The sequence below is a fragment of the Vulpes vulpes genome, chromosome 13, assembly GCF_048418805.1.
Source record: "Vulpes vulpes isolate BD-2025 chromosome 13, VulVul3, whole genome shotgun sequence".
In the NCBI taxonomy this organism is placed as follows: domain Eukaryota; kingdom Metazoa; phylum Chordata; class Mammalia; order Carnivora; family Canidae; genus Vulpes; species Vulpes vulpes.
This window is the reverse complement of record NC_132792.1, coordinates 32,440,071-32,453,971: the sequence shown is the minus strand read 5'-3', so window position 1 is coordinate 32,453,971 and position 13,901 is coordinate 32,440,071. Positions and strand designations below refer to the sequence as shown.

At 42.5% G+C, this 13,901-nt stretch overlaps 1 protein-coding gene across 2 annotated transcripts in view; it reads left to right on the top strand.

Moving 5' to 3' along the window:
• Window positions 1-325: 325 nt before the first annotated feature.
• The window catches only part of FZD6 (frizzled class receptor 6), a 41,044-nt gene continuing 27,468 nt past the window's right edge, over window positions 326-13,901 (top strand). The window contains exons 1-3 of one of the 2 annotated variants that reach the window (XM_025994802.2): window positions 371-484; window positions 1,297-1,343; window positions 1,447-1,783. In XM_025994802.2, coding sequence (XP_025850587.1) covers window positions 1,607-1,783 — 177 coding nt within the window. In that variant the 5' untranslated portion in view covers window positions 371-484; window positions 1,297-1,343; window positions 1,447-1,606. Of the gene's footprint in view, window positions 485-1,296; window positions 1,344-1,446; window positions 1,784-13,901 lie in introns of both variants that reach the window. The other variant, XM_025994801.2, reaches the window with a different exon arrangement.

The window sequence follows — 13,901 nt, the reverse complement described above, 5'->3', positions numbered from 1 at the left end:
ACCCAGGAAGCCACCCACTTTCCAACCAACTTGGACAACTGACTTCACGGAGCCAATCTGCCCCCTTTGAGAATTCTTTTGTGCCCTGAAATCCGAAAGGGAGTGGGTTCTCTTAAAGGATCTGTCGGGGCTCCAAGCTTCCGAAGGCCCTTCGAGGCCAAAGCCCTCTGGCCCGGGACAGCGACCCGCGGGGCACAGCGTGCGCGGGCGGCCGCGGGGGGCGCACAGCGGGGCCCGCGGCCCACACGGTCCCTAGTGGGGCGCCGCCCGGCCGCAGCGCAGGCGGGGCGGGGGGAGGGCCGGGACCGGGACCGCCGCCGCCGCCGCCGCCGCCGCGAGCCCAGACCTGCCCGCCCGACCTGGCGGCGCAGTCTCGCGGGATCGCTCAGCCCTCGCTCCCCGGGCCGCTCCGAGGCAGCTGGAGTCCCGACGCCTCCCGGAGCGCTCTCGGGCGCGGTGGGCGCGCGTGGGCGGCCGGCGGGAGGTGAGGCTCCTTCTCGGCCGCGGGCTGGGGGCGGGTGCCCGGGGTCGCGGCGGGCCTCGGGGCGCGGGGGCGGGGCGCGGGGGCGCGGGGGCGCGGGCAGGCCGCGCAGGCCCGAGTGTGCGCAGCAGCCGGGGAGCGGCTCGGGGGACGCGGCCGGGGCCCCGCTCTAGGCCCGGGGCAGGTGCGGGTGGGGCGGGGGGGTTGGGGTGCGGCTGGTCGGCGCTCGGGGGCCCGCAGCCCTTCCTCCCCCGGACACCGTCACCCCTTGGCCCAGCTTTGTTCCTCTTCCCCTTGGGCGGGGTCGCTGCTCGCCGCAGCCCGGGACCACGAACTTGGTGCCCCGGGAGGAATCCTAGACGGCTCCCTCTGGTTGGCCCTGTGAAACCACCCGTGTTGTCCGCCGAGACTGCCGCGAAACCGGGCCCTTCGGAGCCCCTGAACAGTTCAGGAACTTCCCTGGGACTGGACTCGGTTTTCTTGTGCGCGATCAGATACCCGACAGGGGCCCCTCGGGCTCTGCCGTCGTGGGCGACTGCGTACCTGCTGCTTACTCGCGAGCCCCGCGCTCCTCCTCCGCGCCCTCCGCCCCCTCCGCGCTCCCCGGACCCTCCGCGCCCTCGCGCCCCCCGCCCCTCCGCCCCCTCCGCCCTCCCCCCTCCCCCCTCCGCCCCCTCCGCCCCTCCGCGCCCTCCCCCGCCCCCTCCGGCCCCTCCGCCCCCTCGCTCACCGCGCTCGGGGCCGCCCCAGCGTTCTACCACCGGTTCCTTAGGGACGCGACTTCCTCGCAAATCAAACATTCTGCGCAAAAACAGGTGGAAGACTATCTGGAGGGGACGGACTTCTCCGCCTTTTCTCCAGGGTTAGTTACCGACGGTGAAAATCTTGACTCTGCACCTTGATGTCCACATCGGGGCTGATGACCAGTGTTGCAGATACGCTTCTCTTGGTTGTTTTTTTTACAGCGATCGACCCAGGACTCATTTCAGGAAAAGAGCTTCTTCCTTCAAAATGGCCAAATAATGAAAGAGGAATCTGAACATTTTATTTTCGGATGGAAATCTGAGAATGAAGAGATCGAGCGATTAATCCAAGCCATGTGCTAAAACCAGGAAGTTGAAGAAAATGGAAATGTTTACGTTCTTGTGGACGTGTGTTTTTCTACCCTTCGTAAGAGGGCACAGTCTTTTCACTTGTGAACCAATCACTGTGCCCCGATGTATGAAAATGGCCTACAACATGACGTTTTTCCCTAATTTGATGAGACATTATGACCAGAGTACAGCTGCTGTGAAAATGGAGGTGAGTATTTCTTCATACATTTGTAGAGAAATAGTTTATGTTATGCTCTAGAATAAACTATAAATGTGACTTTTTTTTTTTTAACGCAGTAAGGGATTTCTTTGGTTGTGCACAAGTCATATTTTGAATACATCCTTTAAAAATTAGTTTCCCCTACTAACTTATGTTTTATGTAGATTTGTGGCCCTTGTTAGTGGATTTGCTTAAGATACGGTTTATTTTACATGAGGTGTAGCGATGATTTTGCAATATCTTGCTCCTGGCAAATATTTTGCCTTCCTGAATCAACTGTGGTAGTTCCTCTGGAAATGTGAATTCTGAATTTTTCCTAATTCATTGAACATGTGTTCTGTATTGCCTGGATTAAAAGTGCTTGAACTACATACGTATATTTTCATAAGTAGTTGTAATGTTTACCTGGCACAGTTTTTCTTAAATAAATCAATTACCGGAAGACTCGGGAGCTATAGTGTTTTTTGCTAAAAAGTGACTTTTTAAAAAAAATTTATTTATGATAGTCACACACACAGAGAGAGAGGCAGAGACATAGGCAGAGGGAGAAGCAGGCTCCATGCACCGGGAGCCCGACGTGGGACTCGATTCCGGGTCTCCAGGATGGTGCCCTGGGCCAAAGGCAGGCGCCAAACCGCTGCGCCACCCAGGGATCCCAAAAGTGAATTTTCAAAAAGCATAGCACTTAAGTACTCTTTTTAGGATACCTGTTAAAAGAAACCACGTCTGGGGAGGAGCAGAGTGACACTAAAGACTGCCTTAGGTATTTCTGTTACCTGCCTCTGGTTTAGAGATATGCAGATTGCCATGGATGTGTGGGAAGAAAGTTACCTGTAGAGACAGGAACCTGCCCTACTGCACAGATCTGTTAGGTTGATAAGTCTCATGAAGGAAAGAATACAAATATTGTAGTTTTTCTTCAGAAGAAGGGTCCAGCGGTGGTAAAGGCTTTTTTCCCTCAGAATGTTGCTAAGAGATGAAACTCCTACAATTTTAATATAGATAATAATTTAAATGGTGCATAGATTTAACTTTGTGCATTCAAAAGTCTTCTACTGTTGTTCAGTTGAATAGTTTTTCAACTACCCCATTGGATTCAGGTCTAAAAAAGCTGAGCATTTAAATACTAAGTACATGTACTTTAAAAGGATACTACAAATTACATTATGGTAATCTTCCAGTGGTTTTTCAAACCAATGCAAGATATCATTTGAGCACTGAGCAAATAATGCAGCGATACTTTCATTGATTAATCAGAACCATTTTGATAGTTTAATCTGAGTAAAATAAAGTATGTAATGAGTACCTTCAAAGAATAATTATATCATTCATCTTTTCTCTGATAATATGTTTTATAATTCATGTCTTATAGAGTTCTTTAAAATATTTTTGTTTTTAAATCTGATTTCCTTTCTGTATAGTAGCTACAGTGTTTAAATTATAACAGTGGCCTTATAAATTTATGTCATTTGGAGTTCATTATCAGTACCATTGTAGAGAGAGGGGAGAGATGCATCCTTGCTATTAAATCCTGTAATTTCAAGATGAGAAGAACTACATGTTGTCCCACATGTCTTTTAAAAAACAATTGTTTCTGATTAAAAGAAAAAGTTGTTGGGCAGCCTGGGTGGCTCAGTGGTTTAGTGCCACCTTCAGCCCAAGGTGTGATCCTGGAGACCCGGAATTGAGTCCCACATCAGGCTCCCTGCATGGAGCCTGCTTCTCTCCCACTGCCTGTGTCTCTGCCTCTCTCTCTCTCCCTCTCTCTCCATGTCTTTCATGAATAAATAAATAAAATCTTTAAAAGAAAGAAAAGAAAAAGAAAAAATTGTTTTTTATTTACCTAGCTTCTTTTTTTTCCCCCAGGTAGTTTTGTGTCTGAACATTATGAAGGCATTTTTGTTCTCACCACCTTTATTTGATTGCTAACATTAGCAACCTCATTATATAATCTTCCCCATATGCTAAGCGTTTTCATAGACTTTACTGTTAAGTTTTATTCTATAAAATCATGCTTCAGTAAGTTTAAGGACATAAGAGAAGGAAGCCATCAGGCAGTTGTTTAATACAGCATTAAACTACAAAACAGGAAAAGGACACGGAAAAGCAAAGAATATAAACCTTTCTCAGACTGTAAATCCCTGTGTATTCTTTTATTTTATTTTTTGTCCATGGTGTTGTGCTTTTACTAGCGCCCCATCCATATTTGTCCTTAGCCAGAGACATTCTCTTTTAGTTCCTATAATGAATGTCCAAAATCCTATAATTTGAGAGTTGTGACATTAAATATCATGCAGAGCTGCTTAATCTTTTTTTGTACCATTGACCTCTTCTCAGAATAAGAGAATGGTTTAAAATTTAATTTAGATGAGTAGCATTACAAAGGAAACCAATTATATCGAGATATACTTCTGTTTATAGCCCAGATCAAGAACCCTGAACCCTTCATCATATAGGTGAAGGAACTGAAGCTCAGAGAAGTTATAATTTGTTCAAGGTCTGAGACTAGAATCTGACAAAGTCTTCTCTGTCAACATAGACCAGATGTCTTCTTTAAGTGTTTTTTAGCCTTTGGCCTTATTGGATAAAAAAAGAAAATACTTCCTAAATTCAGAATGTGATGTGTTAATTTCGGTCTTTGCTGCTTCTTTGCAAATTTCATTTCTACAAAAATTAAGCTGGGAATTTTTTTTTTTTTAACCTCTATTCAGACCTACTTCTCTTTCTTTTTCTCATCTGTGCCATGAATGCAGAGTCTCCTCACAGTTTTCACCAATTGCTCTTCTATGGTGATTTTATTAAAATGCAAACCCACATGGTCCATGTTGGGGGTGGCATTCTTGACCATTTCCCTAGAGCTAGAAGAATAAACCTAACTTTAGTGTGGCACTCAAGGCTCTTCATATGCAACCCTGCCTTCCTGTCCAGCTTCCCATCTTGTCCCTTCAGCTGTTACTCTCTGCTTCAGCCAAACTGACCTGCTTGTAGAGTCACATCTCTCACTTCTGTACCTTTGTACACATAGTATCCACGGCTTCCTCCGCTCTCTACCTCTCCTTCACCTGCTCAGTTTCTGCAGGTTTCAATTAAAGCAGTAACCCAGTGCCCAGTGAAGCCTTTTTTCACCTTCCTCCGAAACATAGGTAATCTCACTTCCTACACTCTGATGGTACTTAAAATATACAATGGTCCTTATACATATTATTCAGTATTGCAGTTAGTTATGTGGCTCTCACTAGATTGCAGGTATGTTGAGAGGAAGAATGCTGTTTATTCTTTTTTTTTCCAATTAAAAAAAATTTATTTATTCATGAGAGAGACAGAGAGAGAGGCAAAGTCACAGGCAGAGGGAGAAGCAGGCTCCCTGTAGGATCATGCCCTGAACCGAAGGCAGATGCTCAACCACTGAGCCACCCAGGTGCCCCTATTCATTTTTTCCCCCTAATTCCTAGTATAGTGCCTCAGAGCGTGGTAGATGCACAGTAAAAACTGAATAAAGAAAAAGGTGGTGTTTCCTGTTCTAATAAATCAGCAAAGAGAATTTTACCTCCAAATCTTTATCTTCTACCTCTATCATCTGCAGTATCCAAGAGAAGGAAACTGATAGTTTTAGGTGGTTTACGTATCACCCACTCTTGTTCTACCTGAGCCTAGTTCTAATAAAGTGTGTTAGTTGACATCCTCTGTGTTCTTTCTGATATTGGCATGACACATGTTTCTTAGAATTTACTTAAACTTTATTTTTGGGGCACCTGGGTGACTCAGTCAGTTGAGTATCCGACTCTTGGTTTTGGCTCAGGTCCTGATCTCAGGACCATGGGATCGAGCCCCACATAGCTCATCGGGGAGTCTCCTTGTCTCTCTTTCTGCTCCTTCTCCTGCTCACACAATCTCTCTCTCTCTCTCTCTAAAATAAATAAATCTTTTTAAAAAAGATTTTTCTCTTTAACCATTTATTTTATTTATTTATTTATTTATTTATTTATTTATTTATTTATTTATTTATTAAAGATTTTATTTATTTGACAGAGAGAGTAAGAGAGCATACAAGCAGAGGGAGTGGCAGGTAGAGGAATAGGGAGAAGCAGGCTCCCAGATGAGCAGGGAGCCCAGTGGTGGGGGGCCTGATCCCAGGACCTCAGGTTCACGACCTGAGCTCTGAAGGCAGATGCTTAACCGACTGAGCCACTCAGGCACCCAACCATTTATGTTTATATGGAGTGAAAGAATTCATCTTTTGATTGGCACATTGTATTATAAGCCATATGTCTCAGATTTTTGTTTTCAAATGTTGTACTATAGTCAAATACTAAATCATACCTGCATATAGCCTGGCTTTTTCTTAAAAACAAAAAAGCATTTTATAACTTCTCTAAACTACAGACTGGATCTTACACCTCCAACCCTTTCAGTTCCTGCTGGTCCATGTTGCGTTTCCAGTGTTCACTATGAATTAATGTTAGGAAGAGGGATTGAAGAATTATCAGCTGATCATGGCAACCAGTTGTGCTTTCTTAGCTGCCAAGAATTCCATACATCAACAGATCTCACTCCTCTTTTACACCTTAGTTTTTATTTTGTGGCTATCCTGTCTTATACTACTAGAGTTCATAGCATCTGTTGTCATTGCTCATCTGTGATTATATGAGATGGTTTAGAGTAGTGATTCTCAAAGTTCAGTTCATAGACCAGCAGCTTCTGAGCTTGTTAGAAATGCAAGTTTATGGACCCCATCCCAACCTAATGAATCATGATCTGGGAAGTTAGAGCCTAGGTAACTGTTTTAACAAGCTAAGTATTTCTTATGAACATTAAAGTTTGAGACCCATTGGTTTAGAGCAAGGAATGTAAACTTTCTGTAAAGGACCAAATAATAAATAGTTTTAGCTTTGCACACCATACAGGCTGTCGCAGCTATTCAACTCTGCAATTGTAGCAAAAAAGCAGCCATGAACAGTGTGTAAACAAGTGAATGTGGATGTGTTTTCAGTAAAATTTTATTCACAAAAACAGGCAATGGGCCATTTTTCCCCAGGTTTGGACAATGTATGGTTTAAAGTATTTGAAAGTGTTCTTAAGGATTGTACACACAGAGTATTGTAATAAGTAAACATTATTGGGCATTCTTGTTAATACATTACCTGAGCTATATGTTATTTACTTCCCACATAAATTTTTCTTAGGCCAGATTTATCAGAGAGGACTGACTGTGATATTCTGGTTCTTTGGTTTTGTTTCAGAGGTTGCTTGAAATGAGGGACTTCAGATTTTTCTTTTATTATCTGAAGCTGAAGTCACTTGTATTTCAAAGAGTTAATTTATAATTCTGAATAGTAACTTGGCTCGGTAATGAAAAGGATGTTGTACAGCCTAACTCTCCCAAGTAGAAAAACAAATGGCTGCTGGTTTTCCATTGTGCTCCTTTTTGTTTCATATCTAGACCATTGTTTCCCAAATTGTGAGGTTGATGTCCCATGAGAGAGTGATTTCATCCAGAAAGAGCTGAGACTGATTTAGGGAAAATGGAAACAGGAATATTGTATTTTTCTTTTTGAATTGCCTTCATTGAGGTCTACGCAAAAGCAAAGTCATGTATTGTGTTTGGAACAGCATGTGGTCATTCCACTTTTGAACAGTCGAAAGGGAAGTAAGCCACAAAAACAAAAAACGCTTTCCTTTCCACCTGTTCATATGGAGCACTAAAATGTCTATCCAATTAAAAATAAAGGGATGGAGAAAAACTATATAAACAAACTTCTAAGGAAAAAAAAACCTATTTCTGCTGGGCAGTGGTTTTTAAGCATTTTCACTTTCCTGCTTGTAGAAGAGTCCAGCAACCTTTTCATTACCTCTTTATTCTCTCTTTTATCCCGGTATGCAAGGGAAGAAAATGTTTAGTTGACTAACTTTTGTTTTTCAGGAAAGACTTTCTCAAAATAGCTATAACTATTCTGAAAATAAGTCCAGTTATTAAAAATGAGACATATTTGGGCAGCCCCCGTGGCGCAGCGGTTTAGTGCCGCTTGCAGCCCAGGGCGTGATCCTGGAGACCCTGGATCGAGTCCCACGTCGGGCTCTCTGCATGGAGCCTGCTTCTCCCTCTGCCTGTGTCTCTGCCTCTCATTCTCTCTGTGTCTCTATGAATAAATAAATAAATAATCTTTAAAAAAATGAGACATATTCAAAAGTGTTCCCAGTCAGTGTGTGTATGGTGGCTGCTGTTGTGTTTTGTTTGTTGTGTAAATGTAGAACTCACAAACTTACCTTCCTTTGTGATGTAGTGTTGCAGTAATAATGTAGGAAAGATGTTAGGGTTCAAAGCTGAAAAGTCAAGAAAGAATTCCTGAGACAACTTTGGTGCAAAAAGGTGGTTTTATTAAAATATGGGGACAGGGGATCCCTGGGTGGCGCGGCGGTTTGGCGCCTGCCTTTGGCCCAGGGCGCGATCCTGGTGACCCGGGATCGAATCCCACATCAGGCTCCCAGCGCATGGAGCCTGCTTCTCCCTCTGCCTGTGTCTCTGCCTCTCTCTCTTTCTCTCTGTATGACTATCATAAATAAATAAAATTAAAAAAAAAAAAAGGGGCTGCCCTTTAAAAAAAAAAAATATATGGGGACAGGACCTGTGGTCAGAAAGAGCTGGGGGGGGGGGTGGTGGTGGAAGGGGGCTTGAGGAGTGGCCCATTATGTACTTTCAAGTTGGAAAGGGGTTAGGGAGAGCCTAAACCTCCCAGGTATTTTGGAAACAAGGTTTCCAGGACCCTAAGGGGGCTAGCTATTGTTGGGGAAAGGTCATTTATTACTGTTTAATACAAACTCAGTCATGAGACTCTTTAGAGGTGTATCAGTGGGTCGTATGTGTGCTCAAAGGATGATTGCCAACATGTATCTTGGGGGGCGGGTAGAGATAAAGGAAATTTCTAAAGGAATTTTTATATGTTAGAGTAGACTTACAGGATTCCTGGGGGTCGGACTAAGATTGCCTTTTGCCCTTAGCAAAATACTAACATTGAGGCAGCTAAGTCCCTAGAGGAATGTCATTGACTATTTCAAGGACTTGTCAATGGGCTATAGGTAGTAAGGAAATTTAATAATTTCTCTTCTGCCTTTGTTTCCCACTCAGTAGAAGGAAAGTACTGAGTGTTTCTGCATCTGCAGATTCAGGGTTAGGCCGGTATGTGAAGAGAGAACAGTACTTCTCCTGGGAGGCGCTGCTGGGAGGCACAAGGTTCCTGCAGGCTATTCCTTGATATTCCACGGTCTAGGACATTACTAGTTCTGCCTGCAGGAGAGCCTGTCCACAAGGAGACATTAGAAGACTAGCGTTGTGGTTATTTCCTTTCCTTGAGAATGTGACATAGTGAAACCTTAATGTGACATATAGATGATGAAGCCTTATTACTCTGAGGGTTTCTATATTTGTCCTTAATATTTGTTGAATGTGTACCTGAATGTGTAGTTTCCCTGGGGTTAGAGTTTTTCTAAGCTACAAGTTTTAAATTAAAAAATTGACTCTTGGGGTGCCTGGATGGCTCAGTCAGTTAAGCATCTGCCTTTGGCTCAGGCCCTGGATGGAGCCCCTTGTCTGGCTCCCTGCTCAGTGGGGAGGGAATCTGCTTCTCCCTCTCCCTCTGCTGCTCCCTCTGCTTATGTGTTCATCCTCTCTCTTTGTCAAATAAATAAATCTTAAAAAAAAATTGACTCTTTACTGGACAGATTCTTTTGTAGTGTCAACCAGTTATTGTGTATACTTGTCTAATTTCCAAAAATAAACACTCTGGAGAAATAATTAAAAAGTTATAATGCTGCCTGCTAAGAACTACTTTAAAAATAACAAGTATTCCATTGTGGAAATAATGTAAATTCCCGCTTTTTATTCTCTTATGTTCCAGGCTCTACTTTGTATTATTTAAAGAGACTCACTTGCCTAATACTGGTCACATTCATGAAAATAAGTGGCAAAGTTTGCATCACTTTATTTTATTGTAGTCCATTAACATTCTCATAGAATTTACTTGAGATCTCTGTAGCTACTTTATCAGTATTTACTCTCTGAGGTGTAAATATTGAAAGATCTCTTTAGATCTTTAGTGACTCTGTTGTCTAGGTAAGGCCTATCACTTTTTTCTTTTTTTTAATCATTCTTTAGACTTCACTTTCCCCCAATTCTCATTACCATCACTAGAAGTTAGCTTTGGTTTGGTGCTATTTTAAAATAAGGAGTAAAGCTTTTATCACTTCTTGAGAATTACTGTGTATTTTATCATGAGTAGAAAGCACAGATCCTGAGCTGAGAATCAGGTATTTTGTGGCACTTGGTCTTGTTCAGTAATAAAGTAGCTGGCTTCCTTGCTTCCATGTGGGATTCATGTTTCAGCAAAGTGACAATTGCTTATATGTATCCACTTACTTTTAGCTTAGTACTACAGGAGTCAAGGTATAGCTAAGATACTGGCACAGGTCCACTCTGCTTAGGGGTGGTAGCTTTATGTATTTTTTAAAAAATCACGATATCTTTCTTCTTTTGATTGTTCTCTAGTAAAATTCTAACCCAAACTTTCTCTTCAGGATCTTTACAGTGCCACCAATTCCAGGCTTATATTATGATTCCTTCCATCGTCATGTCATAGCATGGGAAGCTAGCTGGTATGTTTTAAGGAAAAAGACAGTAATATGAAAGAAGCAGGTGTTCTGAGAGTATAAGCATTTACTCATGCTACTTTCCCATGTCTTTAATAGCTGCTCAGGCCACTTAAAGATGGAATGCTATTGGGTATACCTGGTATCATGATTGGGTGAGTTAGAGAATACCCAGCTTGTGAGAGGTAGCTTCTGTGGTTATCTCTAGGTGTCCCATAGTTGTGTCTAGTCCTTACCAGGAACTATTAGCAAAACCAAGATGGAAGCACCTTTTATTTATTTAGGGTTAATCTCCTCATTGGAATATATCTATGGCCTTAGCAGCTTTATGTCTTAAATATGGTGGGCCAACGTGATGTCCTATGAAGCAGGGATATGGTCAGAGTCTCTGATGATGAACTTAAGGGCCAGAGCTAATGTTACTCTGAGGTGGTGCTGCTCAAACTTTGAAATGTGCATGAGAACCATTTGAAGAGTTTGTGAAAATACAGATCACTGCTTCCACCCCCAGAATCCTTGAACCTGTAGGTCTGGGGTGGAGAATTTGAATTTCTAACAGGTCCCCTGGCTGCTGCTGCTTATTCAGGGAACATTCTTTGAGAACTACTGTTGTAAGGCAAGTTGGTAAAGATGTGTTGCTGTTCTTCCTAGATGAAAGTAAATGGCTTTTGGAGGCAAATAGTATTGACCAGATTAGCATTGGCCTGCGTATGAGGTGCCTGGGCTGTACTAATTTGCTACAATAGAGATCATCTCTGGAAAAAGCTTCTTAGCCATTTGTTTAAGGTTGCTTAAGACAATCTGTTAATAACACATTCAGTTGTGCTGGAGAGTCAAAATGGACAGGTGCTAAGAAGTACACCCCTAAATATGTTTTCAGTGCTGTTGCTAGTCTCTGAAAGTGCCTTCCCCTGCCCCCCCACCCCCATTATAGTTTTACTTTTGATTTTCTTTCATGGTAGAAGGAGACTTCTAGTGGTTTTTATTTGGCCCCTTCTACCATGATATTTTTTATCCACGAATCCAGTATGATGATTATGCTGTTGCTAAATACGGACTTGGGAAATTACAGTGGATTGGGTTTGGGGTCCAACAAACCCCTGTCATAAGTCCATTTATCAGCTGACCTCCAGAAGCCCACTTTCTGAAACTAGCACATTGAATCTAGAATGAATACATCAGTATCAGCGTATCTTAGCCCTGTCTAATATTCTGTTCTTTCCTCCTCAATCCAACATACTCAGAAACCCAAATTTAAGTGAACAGTGTCTTACAAATAATGTATACTCCTCTTTTCCAGATTTGATTTTGACTTGACCTTCCCAGGGCTTGCTGGGGTAGAACTCTACTTATAGGTTGAGACATTGAAGGGTGGTTGGCATGTGGTATGAAGCCATTTATTTTCTCTTACAATGTAAATCTTTCAGATGGGAGCATCTGTCCCAGCAGACAAGGGATGAGGGTGTGCTGAGGTCTTCAGGTTCAGAGAGCCTGTGTGAGTACTCTGAACCTTGTCTTGTATCCTCGCTTCAGATCTGGGGGTTCCACTGCTTCCAGATCACAATATTTCTCTATCTCGTATGTAAAAGGGAAGAAAATTTAACTGATATAATTTGGCAACCTGCAAGATAAAACTGTGCATTTGGCTTTCAACTTCTTAAACTTTAAATCCTTTTAATCCTTGCATTTCATTCCACTCCTCTAACCAAGAATTGAGGGATGCCAGTTTTCACTCTTTTCCTAAGGTAAACAGTACCCATAGGAGCACTCACCTCAACCCACAGTCCATGAATTCCTCACATTTTCCACACTCTCCATACTTTTGGCTTCTCTGGCAGTAGCCACTCAGTTTACCTTTACTGGGCACATAATTCTAAGGCGTTCTGGGAATCTAAGTGATTTCAAGGATAATGCAATTAACTGGTATACCACGGGTTGCCAGATTTCTATCTCCAAATGTTGGCAGAGTGTTCACTGCTTTTGCCTCACTTAGGCCAGAAAACCAGTTCTGGGATTCCTCCTGTTTCACTGAGGTCACTTACAACCCATTTTTTATATAATTGCCGTATCAGTCAGTCTTCTTGGTTGCAACCAGTAGAAACCAACCTGTACTAACTTAAACAGAAAATGGACGGATATTGGGTAGCTTCTTGAGTCACTGGGGAGACCAGAGAACCAGGTTCAGAATAGAGAGGGGAGCAAAGGGAACCGGGACACAGCTAAGATCATGCCATAGGATCAGTCTGTCACCAGTGCCAGAGCCATTGGATGCTTCTAGATCATTGTCTCTGGATACTTATTTTGACACTCTGGGCATTATTGATGAAATAATATGACTTTATCTGTTCTTTTGCATAGCCCTCTCCCCAAGAATCACAACACTTGGAGCATCCAAATGGCCATTCTTAGATTACATGCCAAGTTGCATCCCTGCATCTCTTCTTAAGCTTCTGTAGCATCTTACCTACTTTAGGATTCCCCACATAGGGCTGCTGAGCAGATGGAAATGATAAGCATTCACTCCAGAGCTCAGTGCGAGACAGGATTACCTATCAACGAGAAAATTTCATTGTACCTACAGTTGTTTTGAAATTTATGTCCAACTCTGTTACTGAAGTCTTTGTTATCTTCTTCATAAACTTTTTGAGTCATAAAAATGTCCTTAGAGATTATCCACTAGTTCATCACTCTCATTGTGCTGTCAAATGGCCTAAGCCTCCAACACAGAAAATGCTCTGCCAAGGTAGCACTAGTAGTTAATGGCAGAGCTAGACCTAGAATTAGAATCCTGGCATTTTTTTTTTCCAACAAAGGATTATATAAAATACTTTGCATATTTTGGTTCTTATCTTCTTTTTATCATAATTTGACTTTGGTTGTATTTTAGAACAGAGGCATCGATTGCCTTCTTAATTACCCTCTTCCTCCTCATCTCTGCTAGTACTGATAGTAGCTACCGCAGGATAGCAACTGGACTGTTTAGTTACTATTGAATAGTAGAATCTCAAAAGCATTGATATTTTATGTTGTGGTTAGTTACTGGATGAATTTCTGAGTCTTCTTTGAGAATGAAATTTGAAAAGAAGAAATTCATGAGTGAGACCATGACGGCTCTGGTTTACTGACACACTTGAAAGAGCTATGTCACTAAAGGGGGAGAAAGGGAGGGGACTGATCAGACTAGAAGTTGAATTGCTGCTCAGTTCACCTATTTACATAGCACTTGTCCTGCTAAATATAAATACTAGTTTAATAATATGATGGAATTCAGAGTGTAAGATGATAGGCATAAGAAAAGTCACAGTGAGCCAAGTTAGTAAGTAATTTTTCCATCTTGGGGTTTGATTTCTGAGAAACCCAGGACATTTTATGGAAAGCCATAAATGATTCCTTTCACGTTTTTGAGTTCAAATGATTTGGGGAAATCTGCTCGTTCTATTTGTCTGTTTTCACCCAGTTGGGATGA